This window comes from Drosophila santomea, chromosome 3R (genome assembly GCF_016746245.2).
Source record: "Drosophila santomea strain STO CAGO 1482 chromosome 3R, Prin_Dsan_1.1, whole genome shotgun sequence".
Lineage (NCBI taxonomy): Eukaryota > Metazoa > Arthropoda > Insecta > Diptera > Drosophilidae > Drosophila > Drosophila santomea.
In genome coordinates, this window is record NC_053019.2 from 10,150,989 (window position 1) to 10,171,201 (window position 20,213).

The 20,213-nt window shown below is 46.5% G+C and overlaps 1 protein-coding gene across 10 annotated transcripts; it reads right to left on the bottom strand.

The window, feature by feature from the left end:
- Positions 1–863: 863 nt before the first annotated feature.
- On the bottom strand, positions 864–20,159 carry LOC120453303 (baculoviral IAP repeat-containing protein 6). 10 transcript variants are annotated; one of them, XM_039637937.2, is made up of 33 exons: positions 19,761–20,159; positions 18,267–18,577; positions 17,148–18,210; positions 16,312–17,055; positions 15,412–16,246; positions 15,129–15,349; positions 14,847–15,068; positions 14,202–14,498; positions 13,705–14,119; positions 13,207–13,634; positions 12,916–13,148; positions 12,751–12,862; positions 11,263–12,691; positions 10,933–11,201; positions 10,695–10,870; positions 10,146–10,631; positions 9,897–10,014; positions 9,581–9,652; positions 8,492–9,276; positions 8,166–8,424; positions 7,884–8,107; positions 7,709–7,826; positions 7,423–7,653; positions 7,173–7,357; positions 6,580–7,115; positions 6,051–6,514; positions 4,627–5,979; positions 4,212–4,490; positions 3,540–4,154; positions 2,652–3,483; positions 2,126–2,594; positions 1,624–2,052; positions 864–1,552 (listed from the first exon to the last, which is right to left on the bottom strand). In XM_039637937.2, the coding sequence occupies exons 1-33, from the start codon at positions 19,978–19,980 to the stop codon at positions 1,031–1,033; spliced, it is 14,952 nt and encodes a 4,983-aa protein (XP_039493871.1). In that variant the 5' UTR covers positions 19,981–20,159; the 3' UTR covers positions 864–1,030. The 10 variants fall into 10 exon arrangements, with proteins under 10 accessions (XP_039493871.1, XP_039493872.1, XP_039493873.1 ...); XM_039637938.2 differs by having other exon boundaries at positions 10,695–10,867; positions 11,263–12,694; XM_039637939.2 differs by having other exon boundaries at positions 4,212–4,457; positions 11,263–12,694.
- Between the last annotated feature and the right edge of the window lie 54 nt (positions 20,160–20,213).

The window sequence follows — 20,213 nt, forward strand, 5'->3', positions numbered from 1 at the left end:
GTTTTATCGTAGAGAGCTGGGAGCCTTCGGTTCAAGAGCATCTCGGTGCATTGGTGCTCTCTAGAATGGTTCTCGACACAAAAAGGGCATAGTGAAAGTAAACTAAATTAACATGCCAATTCACAATTAATTATAACTCATATGCCAAGAAAAAATTGGTATATATAAATTTAAAATAAAAGGCATTTTTATTTAAGTACCATATAACATCTCAGTTGAGCAACCGAAAAACGCGGTAAGGAGATTATAATATTTTATAATTCCCCATTAAAGTGACAAAGTTGGCATAATAAAGATAAACTAGCCAAATGTGATAAAAGTAGAATATATTATCTTTCGCTTTCATTAGACCACGAAAATGTATGATCAGCATTTAGCCCCAGTAGTTAAATAATAACTAAAGCATACTTTTGGGGGAAACAAAATGTATCTCGGATTTTATTTCAATTGGAAAATAAACTGCTCACATTCTTGTTTAAATATTTAACTAAATCGCTACGTACATACATAGTTTAATACACATTAATTTAGTTTTGGTGGTTTTTGTTGTTGTAACTGTTTTATAGTGGTGATATTTTCATTGACCTGCATGATCGTTCTATTCTATACACACACTGGTTATTCTTGTAGAAATTTTTAGATCCGTTCATATATAAGCATTTATAAAAAGTTCGATACAATAATCTCATACATACTTGTATGATGTGGGAGATTCAGTTTGTTTAATGGAAAGTTTCTGACAATGCTTTTTGAGGGGAGTGTGTATGCATTTGTGTGTGTGCACGCCTTCTTCTGCGCAAAATTCCTTAGCGTAATTTGTTTAACATTAATCATTACGGTTCCATTAAGTAAAGCACACCAAGTTCTGTTGCAGTCTCTCTTACAAAAATTAAAACAAGTAAAGGCGAAAAACAAAACTCATAGCATATAAATAAAAATGTCTAGGGCAGCGCAGATGCGGTAGGCCAGGGCAAGCAGCTTCTGGGCATCAATTCACATCCATCTCCAGCATCTTTGGGCAGCCAGGCATTCACAGCTCTTCCTCCTCTTTCTCTTGCCACACACTGCTCTCGTTCTCCGTATCACTTAGAATTTCCACGACCTCTTCCTCGCCCGTCAGCAAACCCTCTTCTTGTGGGAACCCCTTAAAGCCATCGTCCACATCTCCATCTCCATCGCCTTCGGCATCGCCATCAGCTTCGCCTTCATCCGCATTCTCGCTAAGCAGATTCATATCTGGCACTATGGCATCATCCGTTCCCGCCTGGACGGTCTTGGTGGCTGCCAGTGAGGGAGCCACCGCGGACACGTCCAGCGGTGGTAGCGTGGCCACCGGATTGAAGGGTGCATCCAAGTCCTCTAGACCACGTGGCGGCTTTAGCTTGGACAACTCCTCACGCAGGTGGCGATAGTGACGGCGCAAGACCATTGAGTTGAACGATATAGTGCGACTGGCCCTCTCGGTGTACTGCGAATTACCCAGTTCCTCGATCCAGCCCTCTATCTGCGCGCAAATCTCCTCCCGCTTCAACCAGAAGTGCTTGTGTATGACCTTGGGTGTTGGATAAGTAATGGATGTTGAGTACAACCAGGAATTTAGCAAACTTTTAATATAAAACTTACATCTTTAAAGCACTGACTCGGACTGCGTATCTGCTCCAGCATAGCCCACCGCACACAGGCCTGATATATATTGCTGTTGTATTCACGTGATGAGTTGGTACCACTCGGAGTGCCACGACTCCTTTCAAAGCCCGGTTCATTGAAATAGGGCTCGGGCACGAGGATCAGAGACTGGATAGAGACGAGTACCTGCAGGAAGCTAGAGGTCTGTGCATTCCATTTTTCCTCAGGCCGGCCATGCCAGGTGTTGAGAACTGACAGGCAAACTTTGCCGTCATTGTAGAGGTTTGGGTTAAAGCGCACCGAATGACGACCCGTGGTCTCCAGATTGATCAGCATGGGCTGGTTGGGGTAGTCCGGTGGAAAGAAGACATCGAACTCAAAGCACCCGTTGGCGTAGGGCGTGTCCGCCGGGCCAGTTATGAGTACCTGTTTGTGTTTTCACGATAAAAAAACCAAAACCATTTAATTTGGTAAACAATTTAAACAACTTTGAACCTACCTTCATGATATCCAATCTATCAGTATCACAGCGCACAAATACAGAACTACTAAAGCTGAGGGGCAGGCTGGTGGACAGTGTAACTGCCTCCTGGGCGAGTCGCTTGACCCGTGACGGATGGTAGCGATCGCCGGCGAGCCGCACCATCTTTTCGAAGTGGTGCGAGACCACAAAGCGGAAACTGTTGTTGTCCGACTCAACAATCATGTCAAACGTATCGAACTGGCGCTTCTTCATTAGCTCCAAGTAGCGCTGTTCAATTGACTTGCTAAGCGGCTCCAGCTGTGCGCTGCCGTCTTCGTTGGTGTGCAGCATGTTAATTAGCGCATCCGCATCTGTGGTTTTTTGCACCAGGACACTGGTTTCATGGATATCCGGAATGAGCAAAGCTAATCCTTCATCATCGCCATCATCGATGTTAAAAGTCAACTGATGAGTCTGGCCCTTAATATTTGACTTCTTGTTAACTCTGCGAAAATGCATTTGTTAAACAATATATATTTTGAAAAATTAAGCGTTTACTTACTTTAACCGTTTGGCGTAGGTATCCACACAGGTCTTCATGTTTGTGAGCAACTCCACTATGGGTGGCGTGCTCTCCCCACTGCCACCAGCTGAAGGTTGGAGCAAGGAGACGAGCATCTTGGATAGCGATAGGGCACGCAGAAGTTTGAGTATGGCACGGTATAGCGGAATGTGGCGCGTGATATCAAGCACTGAATCATTGCGCAGATAGGAGCTGAGGGCGGGGATTAAGCAAGACTGCTGTAATAGGGTTTGGAAGATGGGCGGCAACTCTCCGGTGACATCTCTGACATCATGATAAGCTAGGATGTCCTCTCCGCACATGTCACTTGGGATGCAGTCACCCGGATTTATATAACTCGCCAGAACAAGCAGCAACACCGTGACATGCTCCTCCTCGCTCTTTTGCCGAAGTAGCGCCTGCTCCACATTCCACGACTGAGTGGTGGAACCGGTACCGAAACCAGTGCCCTTGGCCCAGTACATGTGGCTTTTGTCGTCCGACGTGGCACTTGGTGTGGCCTCCTCTGGAGCATTGACTTTGGTACCGCTAACATTTCCGTTTCCGCTTCCATTGCCAATGGTGCCGCTACCACTACTAGTTCCATTTGGTGAGGGTTCGCTAATCGGTGCTCCAATCCTGTTGTTGTGCGACTGATGCGAGAAAATGCCGAGGCAGTTAAGCACTAGATGCATGGCCCCCACTTCGATAACCACACGACGTAGCAAAACACCGTCGTCTGTGGATAACGGCACACTATCAAGAAGCTGACGGAAGACCTCGAAGGGCAATGTAGGCAAGGATGGTGCCAGCGACAGACTATAAATATCATCTGCAACAGAGAGCAACGGTTAGTCATTTAATTAAAGTACCACTCCTTTGACTTACTGCCTTCGCCATCTCCCGTGACTCCGAGCACCAAGCGGAGAAGGCACTGCGCTCGCATCTTGTCTCGCAGCAAGACATCCGAGTAGGCGGGCAGGCGCAGGAATAATCCAAATGCGGCCAGCGAGTGCTGTGGCACCGAACTGACCGTTGCCTGCTTAGCTGCTGGCTCACAGATAGTGTCCTCCAAGTCCTCGTAAATCTCGTCGTTCGGCTCCAGCTTTACCCAGTCAGAGAGCGGCGGACTTTTCTCCTTTTCGTTAACCACCAAGGTGGTCTTGCGACCAGAGTGTTCCGGATATACGGTGGGTAGGTAGTGAGCGAGTAAAGATAGACCACCGCTGCTGGAAAATCGTTGCAGTGGTGATGGCAACGGCTCAGTGCAAGCAGCTTTCGTCTTCTTCGCCTCGCTTGTGTCATCGGCGCGCTGTTGGGGCACCAGATCAAGCGATATGCAGGGCGTCGACAGAGAATGTCCAGCATTCTGAAGCGAGGCCAAAACCTGCGAGATGGTGGCATCTCCAGCCAGAAGAATATCAGAATACTCTGGTATGACCAACTGGTTTCCATTGGCGGCATTCGCCGATTGCAACAAGAACTCCTCCACGTTGAATATATCTGTAAGATAATTATATTGCTTAGATTGCATTTCATGTATAACTAGGGTGTACTCACTGGACGGCAAGTTCGTTGAGCTGGTCTGAGTCTCCTTGTCCTTGTTCATGGCTGCTTGGTTTTTGGCATCTTTTATGCGCTTGTCCTTGGCAGCCACAGCAGCTCCGACGGTAAGGAACTCCATGCTACCCGCTTCTACGTTGTTAAAGTTTAGGAAGCTGCTTTTTTCCATTTTGCTCTCACTTGATTTGGCAGTCGCACTCGACACGCCACTGCTCGAGGTCGAGGCCTCGCCAGCTCGTTGATCTGTTGGTTGTTGATAAACTAGATTACTATACACTACGTGGGTCAAAACAAAAAAAAGTATAGAAATAAAATAAATTAATTAGAGGAAACAAAAAATCAAGGTATATTAAACCAAATAACAAGGCAGATACAAATAAATGGTGAAATCTTGCAAAAAAAAATAACTCACCACTAACGCAATTCTGCATAATCTCTTGGCACGTGGTGCTGGTGGTCACCGTGAATAGCATATGGTGGGCGCTGCTCCTCTTGGCCGGATGATTGTTGACGGCTGCTACGGGTAAGCTAGTACTGGCACCACTCGAATTCCCGCCCAAGATGGCGGAGAGGGTATCCCGCCGTTGCAAGGGCTGCTGACTTCTCACAGAGACGGTGATGTGTTCGTTCTCGAGGAGAAGCTGCAGCACCAGCTGTCTGGTAAATCCAGATATAGTTGGTCGAACTCCATGCGAAGATCGTAATGGTTTGCAAATTATGGCTCCAATGAGCAGCGATGTAAGAACTTCCTGGTTTCCGGGATGGCAGGCACTGACCCGCGTGAAAAAGTTGATAGTGGCCCGCTCCAGGCGAATAAACGATTGTTGCATGGGCAACGTCTTGCTGAACTGGGCGGCATGTGTGTTGCAAAGCAACTGCAGCAGAGGCTTCCAAAATACGGATCCCTGCATAGTCCCTAGCCAATCTCGCATGGGACCTTCGGCACAACATTCGGCAAAGAAATCTAGTACTTTGGGCACATTGGAGCTACTAAGCAGTGGAGTATTATTACCCACATTTGCTTCGGCCTTGTCAAAGTCCGTAAGGGACGAATCCTCATCATCTGCTGCAGCGGCGGCCTGATTGTTGGCTAATATTTCGTCTTCCGCCACAGCGACTGTGGTTGCAGAAGCTACAGGCTCCGATCCTGGCAAGAGGTGCATGCAGTACTCGTAAATAGCGTGAGCCAATAGCTTTGGAAGTCCGGAGTCCAGCATCTGGTAAACTGCTGCCGGAGACTGGCAGGCCAAGGCTAGAGTCTTCAGGAATGTTGGACGCTGTAGCAGAACACTAAGGTTTTCGCTACCCTCACGGCGGAACCACGCACTACCACTTTGCACTTTGCTGTCGTCAGTCTGACCGCGAGCTGGAGGTTCCAGTTTTACTCCCAGCTTGACCAACAGCTGGTTAAACAGTTCTGGCTTAATGAAGCACAACGCACACAACAAGGAGTCGAAACTGCTCTTCAGTGGCTCATCGTGCTCCAGCGAAGACACCCATTCAAAACAGGTCTCAAACAGCGAAGATGATATGAGAAGCGGTAACTCAGGCAGTTGCTGCTGGGTATGCACTTTCCACAGAATCGAAGCAATCACCTTAACGAATCCGCTTTGTGGATTATTACAGCGCGCCTGCTTGCTGTAATTGTCATGCAGTTGCATCACCCAGTCGATAAGCACACGCAGTTTGTCCAATAGGTGCTCCGACGATCCGGTAACCACTTCATGAATGAGATCGCACACCGCATCGCTGGAGAGTTTAAAAACTGTAAAAGTAAAGGTTTGCAATTAGTTTAGACATATTAAGAATTTGTGTCCCTGGAGTCGACAAACTCACCTTGCGGAGTGGTGTGCCACAGAAGCGTCCTGAGAAGCTGCAAACTGATCTCGTGGTTGTAAGCACTTAATTTTAACAAAATGGTCTCCAGGTGTTGCTGGGCAAGACTTGGAATCATTGGCATTATGTTAAGCAATGAGCAACAGGCCTCTAAAAAGCCGGGATATGCAGCCGGATAGGCGGCGATAAGATCAGCCAGCTTACTGTCTGGTTGTAAAGCGGCCACGTGGAAGCAGCGCGACAAAATGCGAACCCAGCCAATGCTAGTCTTTGCAAAAGCATCATCCTCAAGCATGGAATCTGCATCCATTGAGGCTAAAGCCGCCGTTTGCAGCGGCGAGGAGCAGGTTGCTAGGGAGTCGATGAACGGGCTCGGTGAGCGAAGACCATGCATACGATTCCCGAAGATGGTCTGACCAAGTACAGCGATCTGTACGAGACCCACATTTCCACAGTCCTTGGGTCTGAAAAACGAAATAATAGCTAGATAATAAGATTTAAAATAAGACATTTTTCTGTTGAAACTTACTTGTACAGCCTCAGAACGATGCTGGTGGCCACCTCAGCCTTGGCCAGCTTTAGCCTAATGCAAGTCAGACCAGTGGTGGCCATGGGAGCACCCACTGGGATCGACCCAAGGCCGTAATCTCTGGACAGTTCAAGAGCCACCGCCGAGGGACAGGATGCCAAGCTAGTTGTATGCGGCATCAGCTGCACCTCTTTCAGCAAAATCGCTGTGGGCAACGTTATGGTCAGATCCACATGGGTCTCATTTGGATAGAACATATAGCTCCAGGCTGGCGATCGCGGTCTTCGATGTGAATTATTTGGATTTGATATTAGAACCTCGGCACTTTGTGCTGCGTCGTTTTCGGAGACAATATGTGAGAAAGGTGCAAAGTTGATCAGACCATCATACTGAGCAGCACTTCTCGGCGGCTGTGCTGCCGTAGCACATGCTGTCCCCGTACCAGTCGTTGTCTTTTTGCACGCACTACTTGCCGCCACATGACTGTTACGCTTAAAGCGTGTATTGCGCGTCAAGTGCTGCATAATCAGCGAAATCTGTAAACGTTCAGTGTATTAATAGTTTTCTGGGAACAAATAACACTGTTGTCTTACCAATCCTGGTTGCATGTTGATAATAGTTTTATTGAGTCGCACCAAGTTGTGACATATAATCTGAATTCCACCCAATTGCGTGAACGTTTGCACAGCCGCTGTTACCTCCAAGACCTTTGAGATGTACCACAGGAAGGGTTCAGACAGCGGCAGACGCGGCAGCGTTGCATTTCTCTGAATAGTGGCTGTCGATGAAAAAAATCGTCAGAATTTAACTCCCAGCTAAAAAGTTAACAAAGCATATGCTTACTTTCTTCAAGGTATTGGCAAATGGGCGCCACAACAAGTCGGGGATGAGAGGCCTTGTCGTTGAGGGTAATCATCAAACTAAAAACGGCGTCTGCGATTGTCTGCGGGTCATCCAGAATCATATTGGACTTGAGTGAAAAAAAGCAGCCAGAGGACATCATGGTGAATGTGTTTGTCGAGCACTGGGAGAGCGTTCCAAAAAGTCGCTTCATTGTTGGAAAATGGCGGAGTACTAAAACGGGAGTTATTATTTAAGGAATAATAAGGAACAATAGTTTTAGACCTACCCCAATCTGCAATGCAAGGCACTTTGCTGCGATGTCCTTCCGTGTTTAGCTGCTCCGCTTTAGTCTCATCCGTTTGGCTCTGATTGGAAAGCTCCTCCTCCTCGGGAATGGTAACCTCCTGCAGAAAGGATATGCAAACGTGAAAGGTTTCATAACATTTAGTACGGAGACATACACTCGGTTGCCTGGGCATCTCTGTCAATACCATGTGTGACGATAGTTTAAGCAAATTTATAATAAGGGAGTTGTCGCAGATAGTGGCATTCTGCTTGGCGGGATTTTCCGAACCCAGAACGTTAGCAAACAGATTGCTAAAATTATTGCCGGCTGTGCTGTTTTCATTTCCACGCTGACACTGTAGTTTCTCGCCATTGGATATATTGTTGTACACCAGGAATGCTAACGAAATAAAGAGCTCAATAAAAAATCATTTGGCGGAAGAACTTTAACTACTTACAAACACTTTCTGTGATCTTAAGCGCAATGTTGAGATCCCCCTTATCATTTGGCATCATGAGCAGATCACGAACCAGCTGATTTTGAGCATCGATGGGACCTTGCTGGTTGCTGATAGCGCCACCAGGCTGCACCAACTGGAGGACAACATGCAACAAAATGTCCTTAAGTCGGCGCTTGCAAGGAATGCCACTCGTTTCGCTTTTGCTGTGCAGCCAAAGCAGTAACTCGTGCAGGTGCTTACAAATTGTCGGTCCAGCCTGGTGAAAGATTTATTTACTTTGCTAGTCGCTTCAGTTGTTCCATAAAATCAGCTAAATAACTTACGCATCGGTTGGTGATGATAGATGAGCTCATGCCATAACCAGAAAAGAACCGCAGCAGCATTTTCTCAAAGTTTTCATCATTCACGATAGCCTCGTTGATGCGCGTACAGTCCGCATCCTCTCCAATAGGCAACGAGTTGCAAGCGAGGAACAGACACTGGAATCCCAGACACCAGGTCCGCAGTTTTATATCATTGTGCCAAGCCAAAGCCAGGAGCAATCCCTGCACTGCATTTGCTCCAAACGGAATTTTCGGGACATCCGAGTGAGTGATGCCACTGGTGTATGGCTTGTCCGAGAGCTCGCAGTTTAGGGTAAGCCACATCTGCAACACCTGCTCTAAGTGCACCCACGTGTCTTCATAGTGCAAGTCCGCCAGGATGGAGTCAAAGACCTTTTTAAACATCACATAGGTATTGCGACCGTTGTATTCCGTGCCTGACCAAAGCTGAGTCAAATATTCTGGCCAAGGAGCAGCCTCGGGTGGTGGAGAGACAAACTCATTGGTCAACACCTGGGGAAGCGATGAATAGAGATCCAGGGATGTGCGATTTGTTAGCCTTCTAAGCTGCGTCTCTACGTGCAATTCCAGGCCCACGTCCAATCGTGAGTCCAGAGCAATGGAGATAGACTTGCAGAAGAAATTAAAGGTGTTCTTGCAGAGGGCGTTACTTTCTTTCTTGGTAACTGGCTTCGTTCTTTCAATCATGTCAATGTCGTTCAGCATTTCATCGAATTCCGTGTCATCGCATTCAATTAATGACGGAAGATAATTATATTTAACGGCTGCAATTAAAAATTGAGTATATGGTTAAAATCTATAGCTGTTGGTATTCTTATATAATAAAATTGCAGGATACGGGTAGGAAAATCATACGTAAAGAGGGTTTAACTAAAAGCGTAGCTATGGGGAAAATATTCTTGTACCAGGAACCGTAAATGGTTGAGATGATGCATTACAATTGTTTAAATTATATTTGAAAAATTTACGGTCCCCACACACAGAATATGCGGTAGTCAGGACATCGAACTATATTCCTTGCGTATATACCAGGCTGGGTTCTACGGTTAAGAAAATTACTATGATTACCCTCTTGATAAAATTCTCTTGCTGTCGGCATCAGCGTCTCAAATAGTGCCTCAGTACACGAGGAAGCAGTGGCTAAAAGAATGGAAAATTCATTGGAAATTCTTAACAACTCTTGATTAGGGTATACACAATGTCCGTGGTAGGAATAATCTACGGACAAGCCGAAGAAATTAATACCTCTGCAAATGTTTTTGTGGGTACCATATTGTGCTCAACTTTTCACACGTATCGTATTCATTTATCAATAAACGCTTTTGATTATTTGCATAAATATAAAAGCCTTTAGGCTAACTACATAAGCTTGGTAATCACTTACAAGTGTAGTCGCTGAAAAGATCTCGTGTTTCTTGCACAGCAGCTTCCATGGTACGAGGCGTGTCATTGGTGGGTGTGACATCATTGTCCCGGAACTGCTTGTCCGCATCCAAAAGATCCTGCAATGATACCAGTATTATTATTAGTATTTATTTAAGAACTACAACACCAGTAGTTTTCTGCTTATATTTTTTAAAAACAATTTTATTCTACTATTAGGACGGCTTGATGAGTTCGATGTTGCACTTACTTGCAGCAAACACGTGATGGCATGAACAGCCCAGGGCTGCTGCTGATCATTCCACACGGATAGACGTACAAGCTGCTCCAGCTGGGCGGTGGTCACAATCTTACACAGCTGTACAGACGGTCTGCAGGCAGCCACCAAACGGGCGATGACCTTGCAGGTGAGCAAAAACTGATCCATATTGCAATCGAAGTCCATTTCAAGCAACAGGGCAAAGAGACCACGAATAACCACCTTAATGTTGGTCATTCGAAGCGTCTTTAATCCCTTGTCAAAGTTGCTGTCGCGTTCGCCATCGGAACCCGGCACAACCTGATGCTTTGGGGACGATGAGGAAGCCCCACTCTTTGTTGCATTGCTACTTGAACTTGTAGCACCACCCACACACAAGCCAGAGGATCCCATATTGATCTTGCCACCTGTGGAGGTGGACTTGGTCGGTCCCGTGCCCTTTGATTTCGTTGACAGCTCCATGAAAATGCCTGGATGCTAAAGATAAAACAAACAATTATGGGTTGTCGATCACCATATAAAATGAATAAGTAAACTCACCTCATTCTGTATCATGTAAATCTTCTTTCCCCAATCTGTGTAGGGCTGCACTGAGTACTTGTTTTGCTGAATGATGCGTTTCTTAAAGCACCGCAGCTGCTTGCTGTTGGGAGTATTACTAGGTCTGGTCTTGGTAAAATCGCTCTCGCAGCTCATAAAGTCCCAGCGAGCTGCTGCTGCAATAATTGAAATATGATTTTCCATTATTCTTTTATAAGATGTGAGTTGGTGCACTTACATTTATCCTTACGCTCGTTGTCATCCAGGCACACTGAGAGAAACAGCAGCAGCCAGGTAATCAGCTGCAGGTCAGATGTTGTGCCCATAGCGGCATTGCGATCAGCAGCGTTAGCCGATGTGCTGGGCTGCTCCGACTGGTATTTGTAATGCGGCGAGATGGGGGCCAACAGCTTGACAAGAGTCTTAAGCACGGCATCGATTACTATGGAGCGGCAGGCGCCCATAGCAATGCTTCGGCGTCCCAGGTAGGTGAGCAAAAAGAATATACTGTAACAATATCATAGATTAATATCGGCCTACTCTCTTTATCAAGGTTCTCAACACTTACCGATCCTGGGGGAAAGCTTTGCAATTCTGGGCAGAGAATAGGCTGCAGAAGGTGTCGGCGAGAAAGTCACCCCACCACGTCTGGAAGCAGCACATACGCACAAGCAACGAGCATGTGGCCAACTGCAGTTGGGCATCACTGTAGACAACCAGGGCGTTGAAGAGCGCCTTCGCCGTGGCGGCATTGAATCTTTGATGAACGGGCAGAATGTTCTTGATGCCATACTCGATGGAAAAGTGCAGAAGCACCTCCACCAGACTCAGACTAAGCACACGCAACTTGTCCCTCGAGGCAGCGCGCAGGGTATCCTCCGTTAGGGGAATAGAATGCCCCGGAAGAGGCGTTGTAGTCAACAAATTAGGGGAGAGAGCTCGTTCCAAACGGAGCACCACGTTACGAATAACATTGATCTGATACTGCAGAAGCATGCATTCATCGTACAGTGAGACCACCTTATTGTTGTTATCCAGTCCACTTAGCTCCTCATCACGTTGCTTATTGATAAAGGCCTGTAGGTGAGCCACATTGGACAGCTCACTATTTCTCATGGGTGCCAGCAGATCCATCAATTTGCAGCTAGCGAGGCTATACCGGCAATGGACATCTTCGTACAGTGCATTTAGCGACTTTAATTGCGACTGAAGACTGTGTGTGGGCTGCTTTATGTACTTCATAAGCTGGTCCCCATATCCGTCGTGCTCCAGTACTACTGGATGGCCAAAGAACCGTCCCAAGGGCACTTTGCACTTGGTGGTCGACATACCGATCCGACCTATAATGGTCAACTTTAGGTACCGGCAAATTGGCGCCGGCTGAATGTCGCTAAGCACAAGCGTTTTAGTTTGAATGTCGTTCACCTGCACCAACCTCGTGCAATCGGTCTCCTCGTCAAAGCACCAGATATCTATATTAAGGGACGTCAACTCATCGCAGGCGGGAATCACCAAATCTGTTAGAAGAATATGCTGTCCAAAGTCTAAAACCACAAATCGTCTTGCACCCGAATGCATGCGATCGATGACGATCATCTGCTTGGGCGGCGGAGTGATTAATTTGTGCCAAGCAATCGGCTGGCAAGGATTGGCGTTCAAGCTCTCCGTGATCTTCTCGCTTTCCGCGGCATCGTCAAGTATGCCTTCACCTGTTGATGTGGTCTGTTGTGACAAGTTGGGGTCGGAGGTAGTCCCAGAGCATTCGATGGGAGCTTCCACCTCCAAATTAAATGGCGGCGTTTTGTTACCGTCCCAGTTCTCCAGTTTGCCAAAGTCATCGAACGAAATGTGCTCATTGATCTTCTGTTGCATGTAGCTTTCAAGTAGCGTCAACTTCGGTAAAAACTTTGCAATAGTTAGTTTGTCCAACATGTCCGCTTTTTCCTTTTTAACCTCTTCTTTCAATGTCTGTTTAACAGAGTTTGAAAGCGAAGACCCTACTAAAAAGATAGGTAAATATATAAGCTTTGCATTGATCGTAATGGAAATTACTTACATGTTTTATCTTTGAAGCCATTGACCAAGCCAAAAGCATCGTAGTCGACCTTTCCCTGCTTTTCCTTCATTTCCTCTACCAGACACTCCACATCATTGACCAAATCATTGAGCTAGTGAATATTACAATAATATCATAGTTCTTTATCATTAGTTTTAGGCATACCATTTCCTCTCCTTTCTCCTTTGCCACCACTTGCTTTGGCATCATCATCACATCCTCAATTACCACGTTGGCAGCAGAGTTAGCTCCCACACTATCGATATTGTCGATGCGAGTAGCCTCGGAAGTTTGGACGCAGTTGAAGTGCAGCTGAACCACCTCTAGCAACCCACGGAGCTGGTTACTGATGCTTTTTCCTCGGATCAGATATGGAAATGTCCGGAAGTCTACGCCATCTGCAAAAAAAATATTGCTATTAACTAGAGTCAGAGATTTCATTATGTAAAATGGTACCTATGGAGCTTAGTCGCTTGATGTCTAGACCAGTCACTGGCAGAATTGTGGAACTGCTGCGTATCACATTGGTAAGGGCAACCGACGATCCGGGACCTTGTCTGCTGACGTTCGGAAAGTCAAAGTCAAAGATTTCCGGCTCAAAGGGATACCCGTAGAGTCCGAATCGCGTGCTTAACAGAGCACAGTGAGGGTCCCAACGCTTGTCGATTTCGCCGGCAATCTCTTTAAGCAGACTGATCGCCTGCTCAGAGATGCTGTTGTGGGACTCGGCGGTGGATGTGGCACAGGCTAGCATCATATACCAGCGCACAACGCTGCCACACTGAGCGCGCGGTAGCTCCGGAAAGGTGTTGGCAATCGCCGCTTTGAAGCTATAGTCCAGCGTCGTGTGGTCCTGCACCTCCGGCGGCAGATTGGTTGCACCCCTGCAAGTTAATTAATGGATAATTTAAGAATCTTTAATGGCAGCTCGATAATAAATGGCCTATTACTTACTCTGTCAACATGATCAGCAGTTTCACACATTTGTGGGCTGTACTACGTTCGCTGTAGACAACGCAGTTCCGCAGCAATTGCTCGATATGCTTCTCAGCCAAGGAAATGCACTCGAACTGCTGCGCCAGCAAATCTTGTATGTTAGCTGCCGTTTGTTTATTAATCTGATCCTTGAGACGCTCCGACTTGGGTGACCGAAAACGGTTCAGTCTGATGAAGCAAATCCAATTAAGTATATCAAGTGCGAGGTTCTTGGCCAACGGGCTGGAAGACGGATCACTAGCGATGCGCAGCAGTTGCACCAGCAACACGTTGCTCTCCAACATGGCGATGCGCTGCATCCGTCCATTGCTGATTCGACTGTGAGACTTGACGGCGCGCACACTGATGGAAATCTCGTGTAACCAGTCGCAGCCTACAAAGAGAAACAGAAAGAATAAGGACCAACTTGATAAGAATTCTCGACCATCAGATGGAGATGCAACGCCATGAAGTACCTTCCCTACTGGGCAGTTGCTCGGGCCTGCGTCCAACAGAGGGAGCAACTGCAGCTGACTGGCTTTGGGTCTTGTTTTTTAAGATCTTGGCTACAAATATCTGTTGATTTTCTTGGGCTTTGGGTTTGTTTACTTGTATTATTTTAACGCAAGCGTTTTTTGCCGCTGGAAATACTTTAAGGACTGCTGTCTTGACCATACGGATTATGTTGTCCACATTAAAGGGGTTTCTAGAGACCTTGTTACGTTCCACCAATTCCTCAACTTGATGCGGACGCTTGTTCCGCGTTGGAGAAGCTGCAAAATGGGGCAATATGGACTATAAACGACTTCAAGACTGTCTGCATAAAAAGCTTAATCCTTACTATTCGACACTAGTTCTGACCCGACTCAAACTGTACAAAATTCAAATGGCGTAAAAAAATATAAATATGGCAAGAAAGTATAAATTATGTTGTTTCTTATATTATATTGGTCAAAAAGAAGTTGGGTAAGAATAAGTATTAAGAAAGCAAAAACCAAGGATGATGGACAAAAATGTATATTAAATTATCTAGTAAGCGTGCCAACCGTGACCGAATCCTTAAAGCAATCAAAAGTATGTTTGCGCTCCCAAACAGACGTCCCATTCTCTAGCCTACATACCTCTAGTCTTGTTCTGGCCATCTTTCGACGGATCGGACACTGTTTTGATATGGAGCAAGAAGTTTCTAGTGCGTGTCTTAAATAGTTTTGGGGATGTGAGCGTGGCGGTGCCTCCCTGATCACACAGATCAATGCATGAGGAGAGTTCAATGGGACCGGCCAAAACTTCCGCATTGTGGGCTAGTAAATACTCCTCACTTAGCACGGGATTTTCGTTGGCAACTGGGAGGAAGATAGAAACATTGTTAAGAAACAGCAAACGCTATTTGTGATTAAACTTACTATAGGAGAGATCAATGTTGTCATCGATGACATTCGGCTTATAACTTGAATGAGGCCCCTTCATTCGGTACCCAAATCCGTTGGTATTTTGTTTCAGTAACGTAACCTGAATCGCTGCAGGGTTTGAGCATTGCTGGTAAACCGTAAACTTCAGATCGATATGTCCCAAAGATACGGGTTGGGCCAAGTTCAGCTCTATAATGTGCTCGTCCCATGTGGTTCTGCAAATCACAAATTATTTGTAGGACAAATATAAGCTTGATTATTTCTGTTAAGTACTCACGCATCGTTGTGAAGACGCCAGGTTCGAGTAAAATCACGTTCGTCGCCACCGTGACGCATGTTTTGTGACTGCTTACGTTGCTTCTGCACCTGTCCAAGATCGTTCCAACAACTGGGCACTTCAGCTGAGTAGACAGTTAGCTTATCATCAAATGCGGTGAGTGCGTAAAAGACTTTTAGGTCTTCGAGTGAAAGGTCGGCCGTCTTGTTAGCGAGCAGGTTGGCATTGGTGGCTGCTGCAGAAGCTGCCGATGGCGAAGTTTGGACGTGCGCACCCTGAGCCGCGCTGGAGGAGTTCGGGACTGCCGCGGCCTCACTGCCAACATCCACGCAAATAGATTCGTTGGCGAGCAGGGTCTTACCCAGCAGATCTGTTCCGCCTAACTGGCGAGCCCCATCCGTGACACTTACATCCGCTGCCTGTGTAAGCGTGGTACTGCAGTCATCGTCCATTTCCAGTAGTTCGTCTCCAGAATCATTCTCCCCCTCGCTTAGCGAGTAGAAGAGCAGGCCGCCCTGGCGAGAGCAGCAGCACAGTCTATCCAAGTTCCGGCAATAAACCACAGACTCAAAGTGCTCGCCTTCCTCCTCGATCACCATAGTCCCTTGGAAGTCAGCGAGGGAATAAATCTCCACGGTGCCATCTGCACACACCACACATATGGAGCCGGCATCCTTGTGCTCCGGAGAAGAGTTGAAATGGGGCAGAATGCACAGTTGCTTGGGGAACTTGGCCCTACTGAAAGTCATGGCCAGGGTGTAGTCGTTGGATATTTCAGTGTCATCGTAGTCGAACACTAAGAGCTGAGCTGCAACATTCCCTTCGGCGTTGTTATCTGAGCAAGTGAAAAATAAATTTCATTTTTATTTGTAACAATTAAGAGCGCGATTTTCCTCGTACCTGTCTCCATTGATTCGTCTGTTCGCTGCTCCTCATCCTCTTCCTCCTCCTCCTTGGCCACGGTGGCCATGATGATTTTGCTGCCTTCTGCCTCGGGCGCCTTGGTACGCAGCAATTTGACCAGCAGCTGGTTGCACTTAGGAGTAGTCGGCAGAATTTCGGCAATTTCGATAACCTCCTGGGCCATATGGGTCACACCATTTACCCCACTGCTGGCACCATCTAAAGCGTTCATGCGCTTCACACTTGTCCAGCTCTCCACCACACAGTCTATCTCTTCGGTGGCGGTCATTTTGTCACTGGTGCTGTTAGTGCCTCCGTTGATCATTATGTTATTGTTATTATTAGAGGAATTTCCGCCAAGGGAATTCGCCTCGTTGTTGTTGTTATTATTATTATTGTTTTGGTGAGTCATCTCGGCATCCTCGGCCAGCTTATCAATCTCGTTGCCCATGCCAAGATTGCTAACATTCACCGTATTCGATCCTACCATTAAACTGAGTGGCTCTTCCAGATTGTGATCAAGTATCTGAGACAAGGTGCACAAATCGAAATCATATAGAACAGAGGCATCGTCAGTGTTTTGGCTAACTCCATTATTTTTGTTATAGGTCATCAAGGCGGACACAAATCCGTTGCTATCAAAGCCATCGGCAAATTTCTCGTATGGGGTCATAGCCTTGTTATCATCATCCTTGGACTCTAGATTCACTTGGGTCACGGTGGCATTGTTTTCGGCGGATACTGTAGCGAAATAGTTTAATTATGATAGTATATTTTATGTTTATACAGGGTTATCAAAAAAAAATTGTAATTTGAATTGCGTCTAATCGTACCGTTGACCATAGGAGATGAAGACTTCATCAGTTGGCCTCCAACGCTGGACACGCTGCCGCTATCATTGCTGACGCTCGCTGAGGTCTCACTGTTACGGTCCACCTCCACGATGTTAAGCACTACCATCCGCAGGGCCAACTCTCCGCTGCTCTGGCGCACGCTGACGCCCAGAACAATTTTGGATCCAACAACGCCGGCCCGAAGCGTGGACGTGGAGGTGATATGCTGGGCATTCACACTGCCGAACTTTCCACTAGACACAGCATTCAATCCTGAGTGGCATCCCGCTCCACTGCTGCTTCCTGAGCCGCCATAATTTGCCGCCGAGTACACATAGTTCACTTTAGTGCGAGCTCGCGCATTCGGTAGCACACAAATGGCAGTAACCCTTGCCCACTCGAAGCTCTCCTCGAAAAGGTAGTTAAGCAGTGTCGGAACATGAAAGCTGTGCATTAGCTTCAAATGGCGTTCAATACTCCACACGCTCAACTCTCCCGTCTGCGAGCAACTGGTGCAGAGCACGTTTGCGTAATCGCTGTTGGAAATGATATCGAAACCTAGTCCTGGTGCTGGTAAAGCGGGATTGGTAGCGTAGGTTATGGACAGCGGGACATTCTGTGTGTATTCGCCCTTGACAAATGGACACAGTGGCGAGTGCCTCTCATGCTCGCTCCACGGCTCATCCGTCTTCTCCCAGCATACAAGACACACGTTGCAGGTGAAGCACATGGCGCGATCCTCGCCAGATGAAGATGGCTGATGGTAGAACCCGGCCTGAGCCATCTGATCGGGCAGGGCCCATTTGTAGTCCATATGCGGCCACTTCTCGAACGTTTGCCGACGCACTGCCTCCGAGTGCATGAGCACGCGCTGAAAATTGCTAAAGTTCCAGCCAAAGTCCGGCACGCGAGAGCCCATCAGCATGTCAGTCAGACGCTCATTGATGGCGGAGGCGATTGCCAGTACGGGAATGTGGCGCTCCAGGCGCTTCAGTAGGATGACCATATTATTGGATACTAGCTTTAGGCTGGAATAGGGTACCTCCAAGCATATGGTATTCCACTGAAACGAAGAAAGTTGTCAGTATAAAAAGTTTGGAATGTTTGGAAAATAAATACCCGCTGGGCCTTAATGCCCTTCTTGGCATTCAGCTGCGCCTGGTTGATCTTCTGCGTCAGCTCATTGCTAATGTCACAGGGGCACTCCAAACCCTCACTCTCCAGTTCGGTGATGCAGTTCTGAAAGATGATCGCCTCGGACAGGATGATCTCCATTTTGATGTAGTCGTCATTTTGGCCAATTGGTGCCTGCAGAATGGTGTCCAGCAACAGGACGCCATTGTAATCGCCTCGCAATCCGAGATTGTGACCATCCCAGAACAAGATCTTGTCCTGCAGGGGCATATAACGACCATTGACTATGCTGTCGCCTGAAGGGGGAAAACCAGAGCAATGAAAACATTAGAAAGGGGGGAAAACCAGAGCAATGAAAACATTAGAAAGGGAACGTAAATCATTTATGCCGATTTCGTCATAAGTTAATCAGCTTGGTGCCCGTGTCACCCTAGTCATTAATTCTAATGAAACCATGCAAAAAACAATTCATTGTAATAAATCAATAAATGTTTAATAAAAGTATTTATAAGTCACGGGCGGAAATCAATGTCAAATGCTAATTCATTGTGAACTGAAATCAGGCCTACAGATAACGGAACCATATTCGAGAAATTGAAGACCGGAACTTGTCCGAAAACCGTTTCCGTGGTACATGTTGATGGTCAGCGGGGGCGAGGGGCGCCCATAGAACAGAACAACTGCGTAATAGAAGCAAAACAAAAACAAAATGCGTGCAGCTAGCGGCTAATCGCAAACAATAACAAACACGTTGCGATAGGACAGTCTATAAGACTTCTGCTCCCGGAGGAAAACATATAAATTGGATCGAATTATCACTTTCCGTTTAAGGATTTCCCAGGGCATTTGTTAAAAATTGATGACAAACGCATACACAAAAAACTGCCTGCACACACAGCCTTACATACAAACAAGTGGACAAGTGCAAGGCAATTACGTACAGAAATGCAATACAGTAAGACATCGCTACGACGAACTGTAAAACTATTTCAAGGGCCTAGCAGGTAAACATTTAAAATATGTTTGTACTAAATGCACCACTAGGCTGGTAAATAATGCTAATGAAACACAAAAATAGTGCTTGCCATTTTTTTTTTTTAGCATTTTCAATGGAATACATAATTTAAATTTGAAATTTCAAATACAGCTGGAAATATAACATCTTTCCTACAGAACTGAGCGTTGTAATTAATATTACATTTTTGGAAATTTGTTCAATTTAATATGTAAATTTATCAATGAATTGTACAAATGTGAAATGCCTTACACAAATAGGTATTATCGTTATTCTAGTAATATGATTCAGCCAATTCGGATCTTCGATAAACCCAAAGACTATTGATATATTGCTGTTTTTCTCTGTGTGGGTTCTAATTCGCAGTTCTCCACTGTATTGACATTTGCGTGCGCCAGTGTGAGTGAGTGTGCCCCATTCGTGTGTGCATAGGTGTGATTATTTTTTTCCCCCAGAAATCTTACCATTGCTACTGAGCTGATAGGTCTGCAGGATCACACCGGAATTGGCGTCCAGGACCTTGACCGTGCTGCCGTTGTCAAAGAGCAAAAGGACATTTAATTGCGGATGATAGACGACGTTGCGCATCTCGAAGGGTCGAGATGGAGCACTATTACAGTCGCCCAAATCCAAGTAGCCATCTTGCTTGAGGACGCGCTGCTGGTGATGCTGCTCCGTGGCCATTCCGGAGGTGCGCCGCTATGGTTTGTGTGGTCCTGCTTCTGGTTGGGATACTCTGTACGGGTTTTTTTTCGCAATTCAATTCGGAAAATAATTGGCTGCGAAACAGAGCTCTCTGCTTCTTCTTCTTCTTCGTTTTGCCCCTTCTTCTTCTTCTACCTTCTGACAGATGTGTTTCCCATTCGATTGCCACCAATCGCCTGTGAATGCCAAATATAAATCGAGTGCCCAGTGGG

What these genes read in the sequence shown, in the direction of transcription:
- LOC120453303 (XM_039637936.2), bottom strand. Translation starts at nt 19,980, where the DNA reads ATGGCCACGGAGCAGCATCACCAGCAGCGCGTCCTCAAGCAAGATGGC. An exon ending in TTCATCTCCTATGGTCAACG is followed by an intron (nt 17,056 to 17,147) that starts GTACGATTAGAC and finishes ATTTCGCTACAG; the next exon opens with TATCCGCCGAAAACAATGCC. An exon ending in AAGAGAATTTTATCAAGAGG is followed by an intron (nt 9,277 to 9,580) that starts GTAATCATAGTA and finishes TTTTAATTGCAG; the next exon opens with CCGTTAAATATAATTATCTT.